General features: G+C 39.9%; 2 protein-coding genes and 1 long non-coding RNA gene across 4 annotated transcripts; 2 read left to right on the top strand and 1 right to left on the bottom strand.

The window, feature by feature from the left end:
* The first annotated feature begins 226 nt into the window (after positions 1–226).
* LOC147321289 (glycine receptor subunit alpha-2-like) lies at positions 227–9102 on the top strand. The gene is made up of 10 exons (XM_086309669.1): positions 227–473; positions 918–1045; positions 1817–1884; positions 4673–4896; positions 5988–6070; positions 6172–6309; positions 6414–6628; positions 7272–7433; positions 7965–8057; positions 8173–9102. Exons 1-10 carry the CDS (start codon positions 415–417, stop codon positions 8434–8436), a joined length of 1434 nt encoding a protein of 477 aa, XP_086165795.1. The 5' UTR covers positions 227–414; the 3' UTR covers positions 8437–9102.
* On the bottom strand, positions 1466–13519 carry LOC147321288 (uncharacterized). The gene is made up of 3 exons (XR_015131343.1): positions 13156–13519; positions 6489–6619; positions 1466–1879 (listed from the first exon to the last, which is right to left on the bottom strand). It is a non-coding gene; the product is annotated as an uncharacterized LOC147321288 (long non-coding RNA).
* nufip2 (nuclear FMR1 interacting protein 2) lies at positions 12565–25738 on the top strand. 2 transcript variants are annotated; one of them, XM_086309667.1, is made up of 4 exons: positions 12565–12928; positions 14531–16213; positions 20172–20204; positions 20753–25738. In XM_086309667.1, exons 1-4 carry the CDS (start codon positions 12781–12783, stop codon positions 20803–20805), a joined length of 1917 nt encoding a protein of 638 aa, XP_086165793.1. In that variant the 5' UTR covers positions 12565–12780; the 3' UTR covers positions 20806–25738. The 2 variants fall into 2 exon arrangements, with proteins under 2 accessions (XP_086165793.1, XP_086165794.1); XM_086309668.1 differs by lacking the exon at positions 12565–12928 and adding an exon at positions 12982–13646.
* The last annotated feature ends 599 nt before the right edge of the window (positions 25739–26337 follow it).

Genomic DNA, 26337 nt, shown 5'->3' with positions numbered 1-26337 from the left:
AATTAGATCTGTTTAATAGAAGTGCTTATAAGCAGTACAGTTTGAATCCCAAATATTTGAAAGTGCAGATCTGAGGCTGCGTCGAAGACCATCGTTGGGGGCAACTCTGCCGTAAAAATGCTGCTGTCCCTTTAAAAATTCTTGCAGTAATTCCTTCAGCATGCATATGGCCATAAAAAAGAGATAAAGCTTGAAGTGATCCACACAAACAGGCAGGGGAAGGAGGAAAAAAAAGTTCCCTTGGATTTTGAATTATAGAGCAGCAGCTTCCTGTATTTTACACCTGCAGAGAGGGAGGGAGGCTCATCTGACTCCAGGAGCCAGCGCCTGAAAGTTCTCCGCATCTCCGCATCCTTTTTTTTTTCCTTCCAAATTTTGGCTTTTTCTCTCATCTGTTGGGTCCACCAACTCAGAATGCTACTGCACATCCTGTGTCCACTGTGGGCTTCGTTTGTCATTTTTCAACAAGGCAGGTAAGATAGTTTTGAAAGTCTTTCCTTTCAAAAATGCAAGCGCCAGCCTGCACGCTTATTTGAAGGGGCAGTTACTGTACCTTACATGCTCCGATACTTCTTTAACAAAGAAGCTGCCGGCACAGCTTTTTCTCTTTAAGTGGAAAGAAACATGCATTAAATATTTTGTAATCTATAATTAAAAGCAACAGTTCCATTAGGTAAAAATACCCAATTAAATTTGCAAGATTTGAGAAACAGATCTTAAAAAAAAGAAAAAAGTAATTTCATGGATATTGTTCTTTTATTCAGAAAGCCTGCAATTTTATTCACAGCAGGACACCTTTAATCACAAAATGCATGTAATGTCCAAACTTAAATTTTAGCTTCTTAATACAAATTAGGAAGCTAGACATTAAGTTCATATTTATGTCAGTGAATCATCACTGCCCCATCACCCTTTAGGTCTGTGCAATGTAAGGAGCTGAAGTTCCCCAGCAGGGCAGTCAAGCCGCCCTCTCCCTCTGACTTTTTGGACAAACTGATGGGACGCACATCTGGCTATGATGCTCGCATCAGACCAAATTTCAAAGGTAACTGCACTCCCAGATGCAAATACTGCTCTATTTGAAAAGGTGTGAGAAAGAGTGCCACTCAATTTGCACAACAATCTGTGCAGTGATGTGGCACAAATCCTTCACAGATGGGTCAGAGGCAAGAGATGCTGCAAGCTACGATGTCTCCATGCGAAAGTCTTTCTCCTTTTTTTCCTCCTCGTGTGTTGTTACGGTTTCTGTGTTGTCCCACACCCTAAGGTGATGGTGTCTTTTCACAGACGTCTCTTTCACATCGTTTTGACAGAAATGTGCGGTCATCCTTGCATGTTACCCCAAAGGCCCTTTCCAGTCCAATCTTGTGAAACTGGCAGAGTCTCTCTCACATAGTTCCTGCACCGCCTCTAGGGTCAAATTTCATATATATTTCATATTTGCTCCACATCCTTGTCGGTGCATTGTGGATAAATCTCTGCTGATTATCTATAAACACACCAATGTAAGTAAAACTGAATCAATAAATAATTGCCTCTTCGGAAATGACTCACTGAAATATTTAAAGTTCCAATGGTCGACAGATGGGCTACGCTAATGGGAGCGTACTGGAAATGACAACACAATTTCAGGCTTGTTATCGTGGATAAATCTTTATCAGGACACGGCATGGCATATTATGAAGGGAAAAAACAGATGTTGTGGTACAGGAATCCCCTGCTCTTCATCAGCTTTAATATTTGATGTGTTCCTTTTAGAAAACATCATCAGTGGTATTTAAGGAAGCAGTGTTACTAAGATGTGTCCTCCCGTCAGGTTCTCCTGTCAACGTGACCTGTAACATCTTCATCAACAGCTTTGGATCCATCACTGAAACAACTATGGTGAGAAAACATCTGTTTTAAATTTATCTGCTCTTTTTCGAAGGTGCCATTGTACAACATACATTTTAATGACTTAAAAAAAAACGGGTGTGTAACTTCAAATTTCTCGAATCCACATGAGTTCAAGAGTATACATACAGGCTCACATATATACTCACTTAAATCTTTTAAAAAGTGGTGCTGAAGGTTCTAAAACGTGTTATAACTTGACAAGGCCAAGGCCTATTAACTTTTTATTAGTGAAGTTAATAGACAGTTAATTAACAGTGCTCATTAGACTGACCAGTACTCAGAACAATAGAAATGTCCAAGAAACCCAATGAAGATCAGACAAGGAGAACTGTAGATTCTCCTTTTTGAACTTATTTATTTTTATTCATTGAACTGATGATTGTTTGATCATCAGAGGGTGCAGTCCAGGAAAGAAGGGAATGCTCCACAATCAGTGCTTTCATGCTCGAGTGAAATTTGCAGTTCCTCTGATGGACAAGCCAAATGTTTTTATGGTCAGGCAAAGACTGAGTTGTTTGGCCACAATGACAGGAGGAGTAAAGGTGAGGCCTTTAAGTCTGAGAGCGCTGTACCAGCTAAGAAGTATGGTGGTGGTAGCATCATGCTCTGGGGCTGTTTTACCGTCAGTGGTACTGATAGATTGCACAGTGGCTGGATTAACGAAGGAGGAGGACTACCTCTAAATTCTTTAACTTCGCCTCAACTAAACAGACAAAAGTTGGACATAACTTAATGTTCCAATACAACAATCCAAAACATGCATCAAAACTGGTTTTGTAATGAATAACGTAGGATGAAACTTCTGGAATGGCCTTCCCAAAACCCTGAACTACATTTAAATCTGGGTCTGTGACAGACAATTTAAATGAACATTAATAATTCTGCCAATAAGAGGGCTTAAATATTCAAAATTATGCAAATGAAAGCTTGTCATTTGTATGACTGTGACTGAACTCCTTTGGGCTTTACCTCCATTATCTCTTTATTTTTGTCACATATGCTGTTACAGTGGTGGATGTTCATAATAAATACAGCCAAAGTTTCTAATATTGACATCGTATGTGCTGATAATCCCAGTGAGGTAAAAGCTAAGGCTTCAGACTGCTCTAAACAGGCGATGGACCGAGGGTCTCCACCAAGGAGCACATAAGACAAATAAGGATTATTTTTGATTTATGATTCATGCAAAGCTACGGTAGTAAAATCCAAGAATATAAATATATAGTTGGAGGTGAGCATAATAGGTCCTCTTTAAAAATGTCACTTTGACTAAAGACTCAAGGAGTGCCTATAAATAGCTGAGCTTTTATGGGAGTGTCTGTAGCTAACATTTGTAGCCACTTTCACTGTAATAATGTTCAATATAAATTTGCATCATTGCCTCTAAGTTAGAAGTCGTAGCTCATATTAATCCCTTATACTCACAGAACATGTGAATAATGTACTGGAAACTATATTCACATCCTTTAATTCAGTCAAAGCAGTTATACTACAGCTTAGAGATACAATACTACAACTTTAAGGTCCCGTATTCGGTATTTTACTTAGTAAACATGTGCACGAATTAGCATAAAATAAGTCAGTCAGTATCACAATCAATCTGTATAACATTTTGTAATATGATAACTGGCACTAATCTTACTCTGACTGATGACTGAAGCTGCCAGTTAAAGCCAGTACCAAAACAAATGGAAAACCAATAGCACAGACCAATAGTTCCTGTGTCAAAATTTATAGGGGGGCAATTGTGCTTCTTTCCAGCTCCAACTTAGTAACTTAATTAAGTAAGTCTGCATGACTCAGAGTTGAAAATAATCCTTGTTAATTTACACTGGACCTTGGTGTCAGCCCCTCGGTTTATCTTCGGTCTGAAACAAGCAGTTTTAGCTCCCCTGTGTCAGGTCAGTTTGGTTGCCTCTCGCAAACCAAACAGCAGGCGGGTGGGGTTTCTGTGCTCACTGCCTGAGATGTGAGCCTGGGATGACTTCGTACAGAGCCAAGAGTAGAAAATCTGTCTGAAAACGAGTGTTTAAAACTGCCCGAAGCCCCGGGCTCACTGGTGAGCCAAAAAGCACTGACCTCATTATTTGAAACTCTGGCCGCATTTAATATGAGCATCCACGACTTTAATAGCAGTTGGAGAGCAGAGCTGGTTAAAGCTCATTTATGAGATGCATCAGACACTTTACTGTTTATTCATCTGAAGCTTCTTTTTTTTGTTTGGCTCCTCTCCGACTCTTGGTGGAGGCCAAGTTTCATGATGCCCAAACATACTATCATTAGATTATGACTGTTTAGTTGCTTCACCTTGTAAATGCATAACATAGTGTCAGCAAAGATCTTCTCATGTGTCTTTCTGTCTAAATAAGCAGCCATCCTTAATTTACAAGGCCTCTGGAGAATGTCTGGGGTTGGTCATGTTTGTTGATTTATTCACGTTTAGAGCCTGGAGAATTTGTGCATTTTGTAAAATACTAAAGGAGAGAGACATCAAATTTTAATTGATGAAATTGTAAGTGGAGTTTGCTGTTGTTCAGGTTATGGGAGCACTCAGGCCTGTTTGTCACCATTTGTCCCCTACCCAAACACACACAGACACACAGTCACGCCTGCCTGCTTAGAGGATGGTTCTTCTCTTTACTTTTGCCCTCTCGCTAAAATTAGATGCTTGAACATATGCAGCATACTTGCATGCATATGCAATATGCATATATCCATTTTTTCATCATTTATAAGTTTACACAGTTTTTAATTACGTGTTGCCTCCATAATTTAGGACTATCGGCTCAATGTATTTCTACGGCAGCAGTGGAATGACCCTCGACTAGCATATAAGGAGTACCCTGATGACTCTCTGGACTTGGACCCCTCAATGTTGGACTCCATTTGGAAACCTGACTTATTCTTTGCAAATGAAAAGGGAGCAAACTTTCACGAGGTTACAACAGACAACAAACTGCTGCGGATCTTCCAGAACGGAAATGTCCTCTACAGCATCAGGTGAGCCATTTTATGTGTGTTTATTAAATACGTGGGGTTAAGTTTTAATAGTACTTCAACTATCAAACACATTTCCAAAAATGCTTTGATGGGTAGCTCAGTGAATATAAAGTCTATTGAGAAGTACTGTAAACATCCAAGTGTATGGACTGCTACATATTTGTTTCACTCCAGTTCAGTTCAGTTGTAATTGCACTGTCCAGCATGCACTGTGAGCAAGTTCTTGTTAAGCAGCTACTGCAGGCTAAAGAGGAATCAGGTCAGTAATGTGCTGCTAAAGCGCTGGTAAATCGTAGCATAATGGTAAAGAGTTATAAATAGAAAGAAAAAAAGAAGCATTAGTTCTAGTAATTAAGATAAACAGGAATAAAATCCTTTTTTTTAAGGTTGGTTATATTATTTATGGCCCCACTTGGGGAAAACCACAGTGTCTGTGGACGACATTAAACCAGGATCATTTATGTTCCTCCTTTCTGCAATATTGCTCATTTATGTGAGAGGCTTTGCTTTGTGAGTGCAGGAGGGGAAAAATAGAGAAATAGGTCAGTGAAACGAACAGCATAATACAGCATAATACAACAAAGAACGCTGTGACAGCTAAAGAACATCTGTGTGTTATCTATAAAGCCAACACCTGTACTAAATAACGGAATGCTTTCTAATCTCGGTCTTTATGTTCTGTAACCGGGGTACATCCCTATTTTTTTTTTTTTTTTTTTTTTTTTTTAAACTGATGGTGGTGATGTGTGTGTCTCAGCCGATTTTTATATCAAGCCCACCATAAAGGCTGACATGATGTCTGTCAGCACCTGTCAGTGCTTTCTGCAGCCTGTAAAGGGGGCAGTGAAATAGAAAAACGGAAGGGAGGACAGGTGTCGGAGAGGTTTGAGCTGCTTGATGTGACCACTGATGTAAGGTGAGTGTTCAAAAAAAGGGTTTGAGTGACACATGAGTAAGAAATAGCCAGTACTGTGGAGTTCACAGGTGGTCGTTAGCCAAGTCCCCCATTCGCCTTTTTGCCTATGGGATAAGGTTCGAGGGTATCACCTTTTCATGTCATAGACTATTATGCTGCTGCTTCTGTTTTCCAGACTGACACTCACGCTTTCCTGTCCCATGGATTTGAAAAACTTCCCCATGGACAGCCAGACGTGCACCATGCAGCTTGAAAGCTGTGAGTTCATCTTCTTAGGCAGGCTAAGAAAACATTACATACAGGTTTTGACATAAAACTACTGCGTACTGCGTACTGTACACTTTCTCTTTCGCCTCTAGTTGGTTACACCATGAATGACCTGATTTTTGAATGGCTGGATGTGGGAGCAGTGCAAGTTGCTGATGATCTAATGCTCCCTCAGTTTGTGCTAAAAGAGGAGAAAGGTCTTGGTTACTGCACCAAGCACTACAACACAGGTACAGGACATATGACAACCCACTGTCCTACATTCTCAGTACACACTGTCCATCACCTTCTAATAAGACTTTCAGTTTGCACCTCTGCCTCCTCCTGTCGTCAGGTAAATTCACCTGCATTGAAGTCAAATTCTACCTAGAGCGCCAAATGGGCTACTACCTGATCCAGATGTACATACCGAGCCTGCTGACTGTCATCCTGTCTTGGGTGTCGTTCTGGATCAACATGGATGCAGCTCCCGCAAGGGTGGGATTGGGAATCACTACTGTGCTCACCATGACAACACAGAGCTCTGGCTCCAGGGCCTCCCTGCCAAAGGTCAGAAGCAAATTTCAGCAAGTTATCTGCTGTTTACTAAAAAGATAAAGTCAGAATGGAAATACAGAGGGGTTGTATGATTCCAAGAAAGTCAAATGAGATAAAATAGATTTAACAAGAGAATTTTTTAGCACCCAAATTTCAGTTTCTAATTGGACTACTCAACCTCACATTCATATTTAGCATCACCAGTCAGCTTAGCATGCATTTCATCGGGCTGTGGGATAATTTAGTTTTAACTTTTTTTCTAAGTGAATGGTATAATCAGTTTAATAAAAAAAATTTTAAATGTATTTAACATAAATATTATAAATGGAAATAATTAAATAATATAAAAATACAATAATATATCATCTTTCTTCACTCAGTCCAAAAGGAACCCCTTGCTGACCACATCCCAATGCTGAAGAACTACCTTAATAATGCACATTAACGCAACTGAGTAATAGTAATATTCCAGTTGTATTTTTAAAAAAGAAATCAGTGGCTTATACTTGATGCAAACTATTTTTGCTATGTTGACAGGTTTTATTAGTATTTTCTTTTGTGTATATGTACTGGAGGCTTCATTCAGCTGAGCTGGTGTTAAACTTCTTTCTGATTCTGATATTAATTGAGACAGTTGATTGTTATGGTTACGCAGGTATCCTATGTCAAAGCCATAGACATCTGGATGGCGGTGTGTCTTCTGTTTGTGTTTGCTGCACTACTGGAGTATGCAGCCGTCAACTTTGTTTCACGCCAGCACAAGGAGTTCTTCAGAATGAAAAAGAAACTCAAAGAGCAGCAGCAGCAGCAGAGAACTGTAAGTGCAGCCCACCCACTCAGGCCCTCAGGCAGCTGTCACCTGCTATTCCCTGTGCCCAGCTCTGCACGAGCTGCTACTCACCTGCATGCTACACTCCAGTCAGGAAAAGCACACAGCACTGACCTGTGATTAATTCAAGCCATCACCTTATTCTACTGCTGGCTGAATGTTCTCAACATCATGGATATCATGAGAAAGGGAAGAATAAGGAAGACAAATTAGGATAAATTACCCTTAAACTAGATGAGGCTCTTCTTTTGGCCAGTTCTTCACATTTTTGAGAAATTTGGCCTTCATTAAGGCAAGTTAAAGCAATGTGACAGCAGCTGAAGAGCTCTTTATACCTTTTATAATATTTATGCCTCAGTACACCTGACATCTGCTTTGATCTGCAGTGCAATACAATGCATGTGGCCTGACATCTATGCAGTAGAGCAAAGTTGTGCCAGTTTTGCAAACTGTTCAGTCAGTGCAGTCTGTTTGACGATTAAATAATTGTGCCGGCTTTCCTCCCACACTCACCCGCAGGGGACCGGTGACAGTAAGGTGAAAGGAAACAACATGTCAGGGAACAATGCTCCTCATGGGAATGCATCCCAGCAGTGCAGTGCCTGTGCCAGGGTATGTACTGTTGCCTTGCTCACCAGCCAATTGCTGGCTCCAAAGAAAGAAAAAACAAACAAACAGTTTAGCTTAGTGATTTGCAGTGAGTCTGTGCTGTGTCTTTGTCTTCCAGGAGGAGGAGCTGGCACAGCAGGGTTTTCTGCTCCAGAGTATTGGACTTGCACTGTCCTCTCAGGAAATGGATGCAACACCCATTTTTGCTGATCTACCTCCTGGTTTGGGTTTCTATGAGATACGGAGGCGTTTTGTGGATCGGGCCAAAAGGATTGATACCATCTCCCGAGCTGTTTTTCCCATGAGCTTCCTGATGTTTAACGTCCTTTATTGGGTTACCTATAAAGTTCTGCGACATGAAGACGTCCAAGGAATACTGTGACAGACTGAGGACCATGAACAAGTTGGCTACTTCCTTCACTGAGTCCTCAGTTGAGTCATGCAAGATGTGTTTTGACTGCATGTTCAGTGCCACTGAGCAATTCTGTGACCTGGAAGAGTCCAGCGGTTTCTTTACATTTTGAATAACAAAATGCACTTTTTATTAGCACTTATGCATTTTCACATTAGGTTACTGTGTGCATTTACAGTTCCATCAAGTCAAAGTTCTATAGAGGAAAATCTGTGCGTGCAGTTGCTGTAGCCTCACATGTACTCAGACTGCACCTTTACTTTTTTACTGTGCACGAATTTTACAGTGGGCATTGTGCAAAAACACGTGTCTGCAGTATCATTGAAAACATGTACTTGTTATTCACCGTAACTGTGATTCAAAGGAATCAAGAGTCTGATTGCAGGCTGCAAATATTATGGAATATGAATTTATATGATATTAGGTTTCCTGCTGAAGGAGCTCAATCTGTAATAAAGACTTGAATATCCTGTTTGAGAAATATGTTTGCTTGAAAAATACTTTGATCTCTTTGAATTAGTAATATTCATCTCAACCATCTGAACCTTTAGTTTCATATCTGCATACTGGCCAGATGTTGATATTATTAATATTTTATCAGGAACAAGAGTAACGTTATGTAAATGCAATTAAGGTAAGAAATATAGTATTATTAGAAACTAACAACTTCCAGAGAGCACTGTACTATTCCAAATAGTTTCTATTCATATGGTATTAAACACAGAGAAATAATCATTAACTACAGTGAGGAAATAATGTTTCAGTTTTTCAGAACCTGGCTTATTTGGTTGTCAGAATAGCTTTTTAAGCTGCACACATCTGGTACTGAGTTCTCCTAAGGGCTTGCAGAAAGTGTGTTTTACTGGTGTTTAACAAAGCCCACCTAAATTACACAGTAGGAGTACACTCTGTCTCTTCTTATCGAATAATCTCTGGAACACGTTGTTGGTACAGCTAAAATAAATACAGTTCGAAAAGTAGCGCAAAACCTTCACTCTTGACCCCATGGGAGGAGCTAGAGGTGACCATAGCCACATCGGAACAAAGCCTGACCACCCAACACAACCAATGGTGATGCATTAGAGCACTACGCAAACACTACTATTTTACTAGAAGAACATTTTATGTGGGACAATTTCTCAATAGTGTATTTTTACAGTACTCATATAAATGTACATTTTTTTCTACACTTAAACAATTCCAGATCTGGTTTACAGTGAATGCAAAGTATAATCTAGACTTAGCATAAAGATCCTCTGCAATCCTAATAAACCTCGACAGTCTCAACCTTGTCATTGTATTAGAAATGGTCTGTTTCTGCCACCGTTTTGCCACCAGGGATCCAGTCCCTCATTTTATTGCTATTGTTAGGGTCCACGTTCCCCTTTAAAAAGGAGGGTCTGCTTAAATCAATAGAAACTTGTTCTGAGCGATCACTTTCATTCTGTGATGACGTATTTCTTTCCTGATGGGAGTGTTGTCTTACAGGATGACAACACATCCATCCACAGGGCACAAACAGTCACTGAAGGGTTTGATGAACATCCACAGTAATGGGAATTGTATGTTATGGTGTTTTGCATTCCCTAATTTTGAACCATCAGGGCTCAACACCAGCCATCATCCAAACACTTAATGAGGGTCTATTATCCCCACTGTACAGTTCTAGAGACTTTGAGAATCAATGCCAAGGCACAGTGAAGCTGTTCTGATGGGACACTGTGCTCCATGTCCCATCGCTGTTGTTTCTCACCGATCTGCAATTTAATGTGAAATTCTAAAGTTATTATAGTGTTACCTTTCACTGTTTAATGACAGATGCAAAAAGTTTGGTTCATTCAGACAACATTCAATTAAGTTGAATGTTTGCTTAATAGAGCTGACATTTTATTTCAAAAACTATCAGATCTATCTCACAAATGCTAAACTGCATTTCATTACATTTGTCTTCCATCTGATGCCCGAGTCAGTCTTCATTATGTTTGCAAATGATAAATAAGCCATGCAATAAATACCTTTTGAGCAATAACTTGTTCAGTACATCACATGAATTTTGTTCTTAAGGTATTGCTAGGTTAACATTTCCAGTCCATCACATGGTTTTAGCTTTTTATAAAATCAAGTTATCACATGAATTATTCATTTTAAAAAGTAGAAAAAGGGCAAACATCAGCACTGAGACTGTGTGAAACTAGTGTGACCTCTTTTTTTCCCCTCCTAAAAAGTGTCAAAGATAAGAGGATCCTTGACACTGTACTGTATTTGTGCGAATCAGCTACCCTCACCATGACGAATCCAGAATCGATGTTCATTTCAGTCGTTTTCTTCTACTATATTATACTCACCCTTGGATAACTACACTTGCATGCGTGAGCTTAGCTCAAACAAGGGACAGCCACCACAATTTCTTGCCTTTGTTTTGAATGAAAATTTGTCTTTCTTTTTTCTTTTTAGAGCTATACATTATTTAGGCCTAGTATTGTGTCCTATGGGGTATTTACCCAAATACTATGCCGAAGTTGAATTTTATTGTATGCACTTTTACATCACTCATGTAATTGTATGAAAAGCTACTTCTTCTACAACACTGTATTTAGTGTTTGTACTCTGGGGTTCACTCTAATTGTTTAAAGCATACAGGTTAATATAAAAAACATATGATGCTATGTTGTTAAAGAATTAGCTAACCAGAAGTATATTAAGTAAAAACAATATACACACTGATTAATAAGTAACTATGACTCAATAATGTGTATTATCACAGAAAAGGCCCGTTTTTACACTGGGTATTTCAAGTACATACTGATGCTACTTGCTAAGTAAGATTTTAAATCCCAAAATTAGATTCAGGGTAAAGGATTTTGCAACACTATGCAAAATACCTAGTAAATACCAAATAATATTCACACTCTTATAGTGTCACTTTTCCTGCTATATTACTTTTTAGGTATGTTGGGGCTCAGCATTGTCACAAGGGCCTGAAAAATAATGCACAAGCCAATGTAACGACTCACGGTTTTACAGTAGAACATTGCACTCTAAGAAGATGATCAATGTTCCTCACTTCCCCAACAAAGCAGTCTCTATGGCTTTGTGATTTTTTTTAGCCACAAGAGGGTGTTGTTGGTCCGTTAAAGTCCTGCATAAGCAACGTTGCACTGTGCCGACCCCAGTTTGCACAAAAGTAAAGCACATAAACCTTCCTTTTTACACTGTGTCAGTCAAGAATGAATAATGAATTAGCTTATATGTTACATGCACATATAGTAACAGGGAAGCAAATCGGTTTGCTTAGCAACTTTTATAAGACTTATATATAAAAATGTGTGTGTGTGTGTGTGTGTGTGTGTGTGTGTGTGTGTGTGTGTGTGTGTGTGTGTGTGTGTGTGTATATGTTTATATATATACATATATATATGTATATATATAAACTATTGCTGCGTATATATATATATATATACGTGTATATATATATATATATGTGTATATATGTATATATACACGTGTATATATACATATATATGTATATATACGTATATATACATATGTGTATATATACATATATATATGTATATATACATATGTATATATACATATATATACACACACATGTATATGTATATGTGTCTGTATACAAGGGCGATGCCAAATATGGGAAGCACTAAATGCATGTTACTTTTTTTAATGCCTCCTAACCCTAGTATACATTCACTTCGTGCTAAATTGCACCAACTACCCAATTGATATTATATTTTTAGATTATTATTTGTGTGCATACGCAAAGATTATTAGAGTAATGTTGTTGCTTGTTCAGAAAACGGGAACAATGTTCTTTACTGATTAAACACTCACAAGTGCATTGCTAATAAATTTGCAATAAGTATGTTTTTTCCACTTTGGGAGTGGGGTTGGTCTCGCCATCACCAACATGTGTCCACTGGCTTGAGACGTGGCAGCGCCTCCGGTCATGTGATTTTTGTTCGCACACGAACCCCACCCCGGTATCGCCCACCCCGAAAGGTTTTTTTCAATATCGCTCCTTCGTTATTCTACTGTCAGTTATCCGATTAAATACACGCACTGACAGAAAAAAAAAGTGTTGAGAAATATTCCCCTGCATAACTCAGCACAAATAACTAGACATGGATTTGAGTGGTGGCGGTGACCACCCAAAACAGAGCCATTTTTAGACGTTTACTGCTGACGTTTACAGAGGCTTCAAATAGCTTCCGTTTTACTCTGGTAGTGATTGGACTGTCCTGTACTTGAGTGAGCTAACATACTGGTTGAACAAGTCCGACATTCTTCACTTCAATGGAGGAACAGCCCAAAGACCGGGCACAAGACAGGCAATACCATCACCACGGAGACGACAGGCACTCTTTTCAGCAGTCAACTTGTCTAAAAAATGATCAGAGCCACTTCCAGTGCCAGCATCAGGAAACGCAGACGAAGAAAACAGGTTGGGCCATCCGGAAAAGTTAGCTAATGCTTGCTAGCCTTGGTCAGCTAATGTCAGTGAGCCGACTAGCTTTTGCTAACTAATTTGAACTAAATCGCGATTGAGGACTTAGCCTGCTAGCTAGCTATTAGTTCATATTATATATGGTTCCTTGAGATAATTTGGTAAATGTTTCAGCTGTTGAAAAGCTTGGCCCTTTTTGACGGATAGCCGGACGAAGAACTCACCGTTATGTTAGCAAGTTCGCTAGCTGACGTTGCGTGACAGTTGTCGCTGTGGTGGTTTGACACATCGGGGATTGACCTTGTGCGCCGGTTTCGCCAACCATTTTTCTTTTGCAAATGCATCTTAATCATCTCAAGGAACCCCTGCCATGTTGCCATGTGTTCTTAGTGCATTATTTGATAGGAGTGCACGGCAAGTTGTCCTCAACAATAGTCAAATCTGTGTCTTTTTTTGTTCGGCATGCTCATGTCCAGCTTAGGAAAACCGAGCCGGCTCCACTGGAATGTTCTGAGCTGCCATTTCCTGTCAGCCATGTTAGACTATCACTGCTGGCTAATGCTGTAGTTCCACAGCTAGTTAGAAATTGTTGTACAGGCAACCTACTTTGCTGTTCTGGCATGTCTCTGCTGTCATTTTGGCTGCTGTGGTTGTTGCTGTTGTTGCTGATAGGGCACAACAGTTCCTGGGCGTGTTGGTGGAAACCGAGCCGCTGGTTAGTTGACATTAGCTAAAGCTAGCCATCATTGACAGGCCTGTTGCATGTTGTCCAGTCAATGTGAAGCCAGGGAACAATTGGACAATGTCTTGTTTTGTGGCGCAGAGCTGACACTGTAAGCATCGTCCTTACGAGTATATATGCACGCGTATGATTGCTAGTGAGTAAGAACCGGCCTCTGTGTAAGAGAGGAGAGACTGTATGCAATCCATTGGGTGCTGCGCTCACAGACATTGAGGCAGCACCGTTGTGAATGGAAAGTCCTACGTTGACACAGCAATTCCCATGCGTCTCTGCCGTGCACGGGCCTGTTAATAGTTTATTGCTCCTCTGTGCGTGTACCATAAATGCTGTTGTGAGCGATCCTTGCAACAACTTGTCTCTGATGTCGAATATTCTCTGGGTTGGGGGAAGCTAAGCAAGAGTCCTTTGTTGTTGACAGTTGTGAAGCATATCTAATTTTACATGTAGTGAGCTCTCAGCTCATCTTGGAAGATTGTTAGGAAGTTTAATTTCACACAGCACTATAAGAATAATTATAAACCCAATAAAGAGATCATGGGTGTGGTTTATATGTAATACTAGAAAAACATTTAAACGTTTAATGTGCATCTCTTTTTACTTGGATTTGTTTAGGTTAAGAGTTGCATAGTCACTTTTTTTGCTAGTGTTGTCATGCTATTGCTATTGCTATTGTGATACCATGCGTGCGCACACACACAAAAAAATCTATAAAAGGCTTGTAGTTTCTCCAAGTATGAAACAGATTATTTGACACAGACTTTCAGGAAACGTAGTAGTTGTGGAGGTTTTCTGCCAGGTGAAAGGTGGTGGATGTGTTCCCTAATTTCAGTATGAACTGATTTTGTTTCCCCTTTCAGGCAATAAAAAAGTAAGCATCAGTGACGAGGAGGGAGAGAAGAATCCACATCTGTCTAATGCTGTTGGCATGTCGCATCCACCTAGCATCAATGCTAACAGACACACAATTAATACAAATGCAAAGCCCAAATCGACGCAAAAGCTGTGCACGACTGTTCCAAAAATAAGCATCAAAGGAATGGACCATAAGAAGAATATGGACTTTAAAAATGACAAGGAGAAGGTGCAGGATTTGAGTCATCATGAGGGCCCGCCTTTGGATAAGAAGGACTCCGTATTACTTCAAAATGGCGTCGTAAACTGTGGCTTAATTACAAATGGCTATTCTAGCAAGGACAATGACGGTAGTAGCTCGGAAGGTGGATATACTACTCCGAAGAAACGCAAGACCAGATGTAACAATACAAAGAACACTGATAATGTGATAAGAGAAAAGGAGAGAGACATGCAGCAGGGCCACACTACAGAGGAGCTGGGGGCTTTGAATCTAGAGACAAATGAGAAAGGAATGACCTCGAGACTCGATGGATTTAGAGCCACCCAGAAAGTAGAAACTCAGTCGACAGCCAAACGGGCTGTTGTATCAGAGGCTTCAGTGGGTGAATCTCAGAGGAAAAACTCTGATGGAAAGACAGTTGGCACCTTGGGTAAAAAAACTGAGGAAAGACACAAAGGCAAGCTTTCTTCACCTTCAAAAGAGGACTCATGGACTTTGTTCAAGCCTCCGCCAGTATTTCCTGTGGACAATAGCAGTGCTAAAATTGTTCCCAAGATCAGTTATGCAAGTAAAGTAAAAGAGAACCTCAACAAAGTAGCTCAAGGTGGAGGAGAGGCACTGCCTCCTCCTGTCAGACTGTCACAGGTCCCTATGTCTGCTATGAAAACCATCACCTCAGCTAGTTTTACTAATGGTCCTGTTTCTGGAAATGGAAACGGTTGCCCGTCAGTGGGTACCTTCTTAGCTCCTGCTGCTAGTAGTATTCCATCAGCCCAGTCTATCCTAAGTGGCGACAATGTAGCATCTCCTTTGGAAAGTAACTGTAGCTCCACAACTAGTCCTGTAGATGGAGAGGCATATGAGCTTAGAAAGTGTACTCTTTTAATTTACCCTTTAAATATGCAACCTGTACTCCCTAGCGCTCGTCACCTTGACCCACCAGCGGCTCAGACAAATCAGAAAGCCCTGGGAGAGATCTTCCAGAATCAGTGGGGGCTTTCCTTCATTAATGAGCCCAACTTGGGCCCAGAAGGCGGAAATGGGCTGGTGCCCGGAGAGGACAAAACTACTGTGGTCACATCTAATAGCGAGTGTCAAGCTGTTGCAGCCAAGGTTGCCCAGCCTTGCTTTGACATTAGCCCATCATTGTTAGAGCCTGGGCCTTTGGTTCAAGACCCTGAGAAAAGGACTTGTATCCCTTGCATTGTGTCCAATGCTTGTCCTCCTGCTTATGGGATGAGTGAGGAGGAGAACAAGCTGCAGCCATGTGGCAAGGAAAAGACACAAGGTGCAGGAACTGCTGTGTTGGCCCCCAGTAAAGACAACGGTGCTAAGCCTGCGCAGGGTCAGCTAACCACTTTATTATTTGGCTCATCTAAAGAACAGGTTCTCTCTAAAGACATTAGCACGAGGTGTAGCTGGGGGTCCTTTGACGTTAAAGCTGCTGTCACTTATCACACTAAAGGTAAGTTTCACTCTCTGCTCTATCAAAAACATTAACCCAATAACCAGATTTGAATTCTTGTCATGTTTAAAAAAAGTCTATTTTTCTCTTATATTTCTTTAAGGTTTTGCTTACCTTGTTTGATAAAATAGCAGCTGTTTTATAGTTTTTCTACATCATGATGCTTTCTAAATGATCTTGCTATGTGTGTTCAGGTGTTGGACCAAAATTATTTCTGAAATGTTCCTCAAATGCACATCTGGGTGGTGATTCTTTTCTTTTCAAAATAGAAATATGTTTGTGTGGACTTAGCCTAAGATTCTGTTTTGGCACCACCTGTTCTGACTGTTAAAATTAGTGTAGCAGTTAACCTCAGCAAAAGTGCTTCAGCACACAGTCTGAGTAACTGTAGACAGCGTCTGATTTTTGCCTCACAGTTCTACCAAAGAAATGAACTAAGTCAGCCATAGATGACTTAATATGAAATTTGATTTGATTCTTTGCTAAGGTGAAATCGAATATTTGCACCTCACCAACCGAAATATCTTATCTATATTAAAAATGTTATTACCTTCCAAAAATGGCTTTTTGATAGGGCAAATGGTAGTTGTAGAGTAGTTTCGTTGCCTTTGAAAAAGTTACTACAAATACAGGACCAGGTCTGTGAGCACTTGGTCAGTTGCTGTCTTCAAAGTGACTTTGTGTTAAGGCGGTGATAAAACCGCAATAAGGTGGAGTCAGTCTGCTATCCATTTGTGATTGAATAGGGTTAAGTTAACAATGACATGCAGTCGGTTTGATAACATGAAGATTAACTGTGATAAAACGATGCAAAGAGACGTGTAGCAGACTACTGACTTTGACACTATGTTACAATCAGTCTGTCTCTGTTTATAAATTGGATGACAGTTTGTTATAAACCTTTACCAGTACGTCTGAGAGTGATTCCAAGCTGTGATTGTTTGTAGACAAGTTGCCAATCCCCTTGCAGTCAACACAGTCAACTTTTGGGTAAACGGTTAGTCACCACATACAGTGGGGCAAAAAAGTATTTAGTCAGCCACCGATTGTGCAAGTTCCCCCACTTAAAATGATGACAGAGGTCAGTAATTTGCACCAGAGGTACACTTCAACTGTGAGAGACAGAATGTGGAAAAAAAATCCATGAATTCACATGGTAGGATTTGTAAAGAATTTATTCGTAAATTAGGGTGGAAAATAAGTATTTGGTCACCTCAAACAAGGAAAATCTCTGGCTCTCACAGACCTGTAACGTCTTCTGTAAGAAGCTTTTCTGTCCCCCACTCGTTACCTGTATGAATGGCACCTGTTTGAACTCATCATCTGTATAAAAGACACCTGTCCACAGCCTCAAACAGTCAGACTCCAAACTCCGCCATGGCCAAGACCAAAGAGCTTTCGAAGGACACCAGGAAAAGTATTGTAGACCTGCACCAGACTGGGAAGAGTGAATCTACAATAGGCAAGCAGCTTGGTGTGAAAAAATCAACTGTGGGAGCAATCATCAGAAAATGGAAGACATACAAGACCACTGATAATCTCCCTCGATCTGGGGCTCCACGCAAGATCTCATCCCGTGGGGTCAAAATGATCATGAGAACGGTGAGCAAAGATCCCAGAACCACACGGGGGGACCTGGTGAATGACCTGCAGAGAGCTGGGACCAAAGTAACAAAGGTCACCATCAGTAACACACTACAACGGCAGGGAATCAAATCCCGCAGTGCCAGACGTGTTCCGCTGCTGAAGCCAGTGCATGTCCAGGCCCGTCTGAAGTTTGCCAGAGAGCACATGGATGATACAGCAGAGGATTGGGAGAATGTCATGTGGTCAGATGAAACCAAAGTAGAACTTTTTGGTATAAACTCAACTCGTCGTGTTTGGAGGAAGAAGAATACTGAGTTGCATCCCAAGAACACCATACCTACTGTGAAGCATGGGGGTGGAAACATCATGCTATGGGGCTGTTTTTCTGCCAAGGGGACAGGACGACTGATCTGTGTTAAGGACAGAATGAATGGGGCCATGTATCGTGAGATTTTGAGCCAAAACCTCCTTCCATCAGTGAGAACTTTGAAGATGAAACGAGGCTGGGTCTTCCAACATGACAATGATCCAAAACACACCGCCCGGGCAACAAAGGAGTGGCTCCGTAAGAAGCATTTGAAAGTCCTGGAGTGGCCTAGCCAGTCTCCAGACCTCAACCCCATAGAAAATCTGTGGCGGGAGTTGAAAGTCCGTGTTGCTCGGCGACAGCCCCAAAACATCACTGCTCTCGAGAAGATCTGCATGGAGGAATGGGCCAAAATACCAGCTACTGTGTGTGCAAACCTGGTAAAGACCTATAGTAAACGTTTGACCTCTGTTATTGCCAACAAAGGTTATGTTACAAAGTATTGAGTTGTATTTTTGTTATTGACCAAATACTTATTTTCCACCCTGATTTACGAATAAATTCTTTACAAATCCTACCATGTGGATTCATGGATTTTTTTTTTTTTTTTTTCTTTTTTCATTTTCACATTCTGTCTCTCACAGTTGAAGTGTACCTCTGGTGCAAATTACTGACCTCTGTCATCATTTTAGGTGGGGGAACTTGCACAATCGGTGGCTGACTAAATACTTTTTTGCCCCACTGTATGCTTGCAGTTAATTAGGGCTGCCACGATTAGTCGACTAGTCACGATTACGTCGACTATCAAAAATTTAACAGTCGATGCGTCGTTTGAAGCTTTGTAAGATCACAAAAGACTCAGGAATAAGTGGTAGGATTTAAGAGTGTAATAACGGACTGAAACAGAAGATGGCAGCAGTGCATGTACAAGGATGCCAGCTGCCGTTAAACCCCGAAGAAGTAGTAGCTTTGTCCCAGAATTCATAGCGCAGCCCTGCTCAGTTTCCAACAATGGCGGCAGCTAGTTAGTTTTAATATTACTGTTATTATTCTTTCTGGGTCACAAAATAAACGTTTAACATATTTTCAGGTGAGAATGTAGCTGTGTAAACCTCAAATATCTGCTCAGTTTATCAAGACGCCACATATTTTGAAAAGCGCTCCGAAGTCTGTTACCCACTAGCTCGATAGCTAGCCGGGGCAAAGCTCACTAGAGCCGGTGAGAACCCTGGACTCTGGGCAAATAGTTTTCAAACCCACCGCCGTCTTTCGCTACTCAGGTTAAACATGATATATAAGTCACTTAGATAACTTAAAAATGTTATTGTTTGGCTTTTTTTAGTATTTTATTTGTTCCTGAGTAAATCAGTTTGGCTGAGATTAACGTTATAGTTTTTACACAGCTGAATAAACGTCAAGCAGACAACTGATTATCAGAAGTGTGAGATGCTCGAGAATATACTCCGTTTTCCCGTTATATTTTAGATAGCAAGGAGTTTATTAAACTTCACCGAAACAATCTGCAAATGTAATTAAAATTTAATAAACTATCATCTTGCCTTTATTTTTAGTTAGCACATACCATAAACACTTAAAGCTGTAAGCTGATGATAGTTACATAAGAGCAGATGCATGCTGGTGCAATAAGCTGTACGTTTTCATGCTCTGATTAGTCGACTAATCGCAAAAATAATCGGTGACTAGTCGACTATCAAAATAATCGTTTGTGGCAGCCCTACAGTTAATCACCAACAGCAAACAAAATTCAATGTCAGTTGTTGAAATGTACGGGGCTTTTATTTTCCTTTTGCAGTGGTCATTTAAGGGTTCTCGCAATTGCTGTTCGATATGTAAAAGTATAATTTTGTTTAACAGCATCAAGCATGAACCTAAATTCAGATTTTGTCAACTGTGTAAAACACTAACTTGTAAAATGTTTACATATTTGCTTTTTTTTGTTTTGTTGCTGTTGCTTTCTTTTAATTTTTTTTTTTTTTTTTTTTTTTTTTTTTTTAAAGAATGTTTCATGATGAGCTAATGTGTGTTTTTGTTTCCTTTCATCAGAAATGGAATCCGTTTTCAACTTGCAAAAACAAGGTACAAAGATCCTGTCTTAAATATATGTGTTGGCACTGTTTTCCAAGCAAGGAATGGCTGTGGATTTAGGATTGGATTTAGTTCATTTTACCCATAGTTTTCTATAATGAAAAAAGGAAAAAAAAACTTCAAATATTAATTTATTTGAAAGCCACCGTTTGAAACTTGCAGTTAAGGTCCAGAATACACTATGTCTGACAGTAGTAATAATAAGAAAGATGGGGGGTGTTTGTTTTTGTTTTGTTTTTTTTGTACCATTACTAAATGCTTCAGAAAGAAAATAATCGTATTGAATGACAAGATAAGAAAAAATAATGGGATAAAGCACGGCAGTGTTATCACACATTTATGAAATCCTCTGTGCTAGCTGAGACACTGAAATGACCAGCATGGCCACATTCACCTAAGTAAATGCTGAGGCACATTAGGGGTTAAGTCCTTAATGTGCTTCAGAGTAAGGCCATTTAATGCTTTAAGAAATGATGCGTAACATTTTAAAATAAACACAGAATCCTTGATCACCCTAATTCATCTCCTCTCTCCTGTAGATCCAAAAAGGGTAGTAATTTACGGCGAGACCAAGGATGGACCTGATCAGTGAGGTAGATGGCCTACAGTACTTACCTTCTTCTCTTCTGGGTGCTGCAGTTATCTACCTTGGAAATCACAAATCCTGTTGGATAGAAGTGACAACTGTGAAAACATTTGATAGTTTAGCATGACAGATTTTCCATGGTATCTCGGGTGGAATAACGGACTTCTCTGGGGGCATCAAAATGAACACATAAGCTCTGGATGGACGTTAAAAAGGAGCTGATTGGTGCCTCTCCAACATGACGAATGGACACTTTGGGCTGCGATCTTTGTCTCATGGCTCTTTAGTGATAATGTTTGGGAGTTCATCAAAAGGAAGGTGTTTTGGACTGCACCTCCCTAAGCCTTTATCCTGTTGACCTGTGGCAGCAGTCAGTCTGACTACAGCATGCCTCAGTCATGTTTTCTTTTACACATTCACAAGTTTCATTGTAGATATGTTAGACGTTATACATGCACATCTGTGTGCAAGCTTGAATTCATCATGAATGAAAGGAGAACACTCTGCAAAGCATTCTTTGGGGGGAGGTCTGTGGGGTCCCACTTAACTCTAAGTTAAATGGGAGCTTATAGGTGAGGCCCCATCCAGGAAGGGAGTCTTGTCTTAAATCAGTAAGGGAAAATTTAATTGCCCACATTTTCTTTTTGTGTCGTTTCGTCTTACCTAACATGAGTGTTATCTGCACTACAGTTTGACCCCAGAGCACAGGTACAAAAGTGCCCAGTTTGAAGGAAAGCCACCCCCTTTGTTTCACTGTTTATTAGGTGTGCTAAAGAGTCAAAAATAAGGTCTCCGTTAAATTCATCCTGAAGCTTTTCATACATTTCAGATTATTAGAAGGTTGTCACCGGCTGTTCTTAAACTGAGGTTCATTATACGTTCTATTAAATGAACTCTGAGTTGGGGAATAAGCTTGGTGACAAACTGTTAGGTAAAATAAAAGGAGGAGGAAAAAAGAGACATTGCTTCCACAAAAGTGTTCTGCATTTTGTGCTTTTTGTTCAGCAGTAAGGCTCAGGATGTCAATACAGATTATTTTGCCTGTATTTGTGTTCAGTTCCTCTTGTTCTACATTTTTACAATGTACTTTCTTGTTTTGTTTTTTCTTTTGACTCAGAATTTGGTCTTTACTTTTCTGCCTTGTACGGCATCGTTTTTCTTGCATGTTTACTGGTGGAAACGCACGAGTTGGAGGTCACTGTTCATCGGCATACAAAGATAACAGTAACAGAACAATTGCAATACTAATCTTAGTTCCCTAAGTAGACACTTTTTCAAACTGTTCAAATGTGAAGATTAGTTAAATGCTATTATGTTTTACTGTGGATAACCTATTACGTTTGCAAACCAGTGTGCAATAACACCGTGTGATCCATACATGCGTGTTGGGAGGGGTTGTGAGGGTTATGTAGAGCTACAACGTCATCAGCCAAGATGCTAGCGTGGCCTGCAGTGCAGTTCAGAATGTTTAAGGGTGTTCAGTTTGTTGCACGACTTCTAAATTCAATGGTGGGATATGTGTATATTTTTTAAAATTATTCTAAAGGCTCATGTTGTAAGATCCAAGTCTAGGCAGCCCAAATCTGCTAGCTGACCAGCTGTGATGTCAATTTTTTATTTTTTTTCCTTCACCATCAGCAAATCAAGATCGGTTTACTCAACAAAGCAACTGTCCAGGTTTTTCTCTAGAAGCTCTGATTTGGCTAATGTGTGGATTATTAGCACTTTATGTAAACTAATTGCTTTTATCTTATGATTAATAGACAAAATCTGTGTGTAGTGACGAGAAATCCTCCTTGAAAGAATGGCTCTGGGCTGTTACTTTTCAGAAAAAAAGCCGCTAAATATACAGAATTATTAAATATAACTCAGGTAGTGTTGATAAAGCCATGACTGTGTTTAATATTGTTTCTTGCCAAACGGCCCCCGTCACGTAAACGTTCTCATTGGAAAGGTTGACTTTAAGTCTGATTTATATAAAGTATCGTATGTTGTGACAACACACCAAAAAGTTAATACTTTGAGAAAAAAGTTGTCATGGCGTGGGAGGTGCTGTCATTAATCGTTTTGGGCTCTAAAATTGTTGTTTCTTTTCCTTTTAAGCACAGTGCTGCACAGGCTCTTTTCCATGTATCCTGGACTGTAACCTTGTAATCTCTGCCGGTTCATTTTCTCCCTTATGTGTTCATAGTGAAGCACCTCTTTGATTTATTAATGCTGAACATCAGCAGTGTTTCTACGGGGGTACACATGAGTTTTCAAGTACACTTCTTTCCACTGTGTCCTGATTAGGCAGCGGCACAGCTCGCGCTCATGCACGGAGAGGGGACGTCATAACTGCCGCCATGTTTTTGTACAAGTTGTCTTGACATTTAACTTCCACATCTAATCGCAGTCGGCTCTCTGGTATTTAAAAAGCTTTGTTTTGGCTTTCATTGTACGCCATTTGATGGATGAGTGTATCAGCAGACGCTGCCCTCTGAACGAGAACGCTCGTGTCAGACGTGGTCAATGAGGAAGCAGGGGTAATTGAGGAGGTATAAGCGCTTATTTTTATGTTGTTCTGTGCTTGTGGAAAATTGACACTTAATCTGGCATCAATTTACAACAAACACCGCAGTTTAATTTCTTGCAATGGCCCATAATCTGTTTGCGGGGGGCAGGGGACACAATCAGGTTACCATATGGTTAATGTTCAGGCTGAAAGGATTATCAGTGCACAGCTATAGGCTTGTAAATGTAAAGCAGGGTGATCAGAATAACTAGTACGTGATCTTACTGTAGTATTATGATGAAAACACTATTTTCTCATGTGTGGGTTTGTTTTGTTTCTTTGGGGGGGGGGGGTTGTTTTTGTTTTTTCTGTCTCTTTCCTTTTTAATGCTAGAGTGGTCCTGGTAGAGGGAAATCAGAGATTCTCCTTTGCTCCCACCCTGATGCCCCTCTTTTTCAAGCACTTAATACAGCAACAAGGCTATATTGAATATGCATATATTGAGAGAGAAATAATTATTCAGCATTGTAGCCTGCAAACCAAAAACAGGTTCTTGAAGCAGAGTAGGTGGTTAATCAGTGGTTTGTTTTTTGGGTGGTGGTGGGAGTGAGTGACTGTTGGTGTGATGAGAAAGAAAAGCCTGATCATGTGGAGTTTATATTTCCACCCCCTCAGGATGTGCAATCACCTCAAGGATGCTTCCAGGTTGTGAGTGGCAAGTTTGTTTGTTTGGTGCGCGCATAGCGAGTTCTTCCTATTATATGCAAGTTCCTCGTATATTTCAAAAAAGTCCCTCGTTTCATGTTCAGGTGCCTGTGTTATAAAGAAAAACTTTTACAGCAATTTTGATTGTTTCAAATCTGCTTCCAGCGTATATCTGTGCCATTTTCTTTATTTCTTTTGTTTTGTTTTTTGGAACATTTGCAACGCTGTTCAAGTATTCTTTGGCTGTTCCTAATTGTTCTTCTTTTAAACGATGTGGATGCCACTGAAGGCGAGGAGCGTTTCAGGCGTCCTGTAGGTTGTGTTCACAGGTGCGACCTAAAGCCAAATCACACGGGCACGGGAGACAGATCTCTGCTCGCTGGTGTATACTCCAGTCCGTTGTCGAGTTAATGTCTGAACGTAGCACATAATTAATTTGAAATTATTTAACAAGTTTAATCTTTTAATGTGTTTAAAAAATAAAAATAAAAAAAAGTTTTATTTTTGAGTTATAATTTATCCATAGATGCACAAATAGGATGTGACTAAAATAAATAATTAAGAAAATCTCAATGTCTCATTTTTGATGAGCGCTAGATGTTTAGTTAGTAAGGCTGATGTAGACCTACTACTTTTTTCTTTTTCTTTTTTCTTTTTTTTTTAAAAATCCCAATGTCAAGATATTTGCCCTCAATGGGTTTTGTTTGTTTGTTTTTCTCTCATCCAATTTTATACAAATTTCCTTAATTCTTCAGATAGTTCTGATGGAGTGATGAGCATTGAAAACACTGCATCCAGAGTTCCTCTTGATTATATTTTTATTTGTCGTGTTGTTGATCATGTTGTGAGGTGGGGGGGGCGAGGTGATTTGTTTGTTTTTGTTTTTTTGTTTGTTTTTTTTTTAAAGTGCAGTTCAACAGCTCTGAATCTGCTTTCGCCAAAGGTACACTACTCAGATATTCAGCTACTGAATGACAAATGCACAGACAGACAGAGGGCGGTTGATGGAGATGAGAAGTCACTACTGTAGCAGCTGAATGTCACTTTGAGCGCGTTGACTTACGGTGTGTGTGGGAGGGGTGGGGGGGATTCTTAAAACAAATACCGGAAGTGCTGCTTCATCATCCAGTAATCAGTCATCTGTAACGGGAAATGCTGGACTTGGTGTTTGTGCTTGACTTAAAAACTGTCCCTCCTTTAAACTGTCATTGCCTCTTGGAAGTGTTTTAAATTTACATAGGGCTTTTTGTTTTGTTTAATTAAATTTTTTTTTATTTCAGTGACACCTGAGAGGTAGTTACAATGGGAGTAAACAAGGGCGACACATGTCCTTTTAAAGGATTCAGTCATAAGAGATGATATGATGTGCCGAATCGTCCTCCTTTTCTTTGTCATCTCAAATGGCTGCTGTTTGTGTTCATGCATTTTTTTTTCTTTTTTTCTGCTCCTCCTCTCATCGATTCTCCATCTCTTGCCCTTCTTAAAACACGAGGCAATGGCATTTCTTTCTCATGTCTTACAGGTTGGCATTTAAGTTTTTAAGTGAGCAGTCTGATTATTTAATTTTCTTTTGTTTTTGAATTTAACAGAAGTGTCACATTAAAATGTTCGTTTTATTTTCAAAGCATGATAATAACCCTCAAATTCCAAACAATGTAATAGTCAATTTACAAAAAAAAAAAAGGGAGAGAGAGAACTCCAGTGTTCACAATTTTAGTTTCCATTAAAATGTCAAATTTTCATGAAAGCAGTGTTTGTGTTTTCTGTTTTGGTTGCACACTGACACAGTGTTTCCTGTGACACATTATCTCAACCTTGTGCACTACAGACACGTTGCAAATCTTAAATCCCATTATCCAATTTAACCCACAGAGAAGCTTCAAGGCTTCTGTTTGATTCTTGTGGGTGTGACCCCTTTTTTTTTTTTTTTTTTTGTTAAACTATCTTCTGTCCAGTTTTTATGAGCCTATGTGAATTGCAGCCTCATTTTCCTATTCTGATCGGATTGGCAACCAGTGTGGTCCTCTGCTGCCCACGTGCTCTTCTGCATACCTTGGTTGTAACAAATGGTTACTTGAGTTACTGTTGCCTTCCTATCTGATGCTCTGGCCTTTTTCCTCTGACCTCTGATCAACAAAACATTGTTCCACAGAGAACTGCTGCTCACTGGTTAGTTTCTTTTGGGACATTCTCTGTAAACTCTAGAGATCGTTCTGTGGGAAAATCCCTCAAACTTCAGCAGGCCATCTTGATTGTCTCTGGCCTCTTTCTAAATGGTTGGAGTTGCTGCAGTGTTGGTTGATTAGGTAGTTGTACTAACAAACAGTTGAACAGGTGTA

The sequence above is a fragment of the Aulonocara sp. 'chitande type north' Nkhata Bay genome, linkage group LG10 (assembly GCF_057382095.1).
Source record: "Aulonocara sp. 'chitande type north' Nkhata Bay isolate Kocher_YH1m ecotype deep benthic linkage group LG10, A_spYH_male_GT1.1, whole genome shotgun sequence".
Taxonomy (NCBI): Eukaryota; Metazoa; Chordata; class Actinopteri; order Cichliformes; family Cichlidae; genus Aulonocara; species Aulonocara sp. 'chitande type north' Nkhata Bay.
Note: the sequence above shows the minus strand (reverse complement) of the source record. Positions and strands in the feature narration are given on the sequence as shown.

Excerpts from the sequence above, each read along its gene's own strand:
- LOC147321289 (XM_086309669.1), top strand. The coding sequence starts at position 415 with ATGCTACTGCACATCCTGTGTCCACTGTGGGCTTCGTTTGTCATTTTT. Across the intron at positions 4,897-5,987 it reads AATGTCCTCTACAGCATCAG|ACTGACACTCACGCTTTCCT; the intron begins GTGAGCCATTTT and ends TCTGTTTTCCAG. Across the intron at positions 6,071-6,171 it reads CACCATGCAGCTTGAAAGCT|TTGGTTACACCATGAATGAC; the intron begins GTGAGTTCATCT and ends TTTCGCCTCTAG.
- nufip2 (XM_086309667.1), top strand. The coding sequence starts at position 12,781 with ATGGAGGAACAGCCCAAAGACCGGGCACAAGACAGGCAATACCATCAC. Across the intron at positions 16,214-20,171 it reads TGTCACTTATCACACTAAAG|AAATGGAATCCGTTTTCAAC; the intron begins GTAAGTTTCACT and ends TCCTTTCATCAG. Across the intron at positions 20,205-20,752 it reads TTTCAACTTGCAAAAACAAG|ATCCAAAAAGGGTAGTAATT; the intron begins GTACAAAGATCC and ends TCTCTCCTGTAG.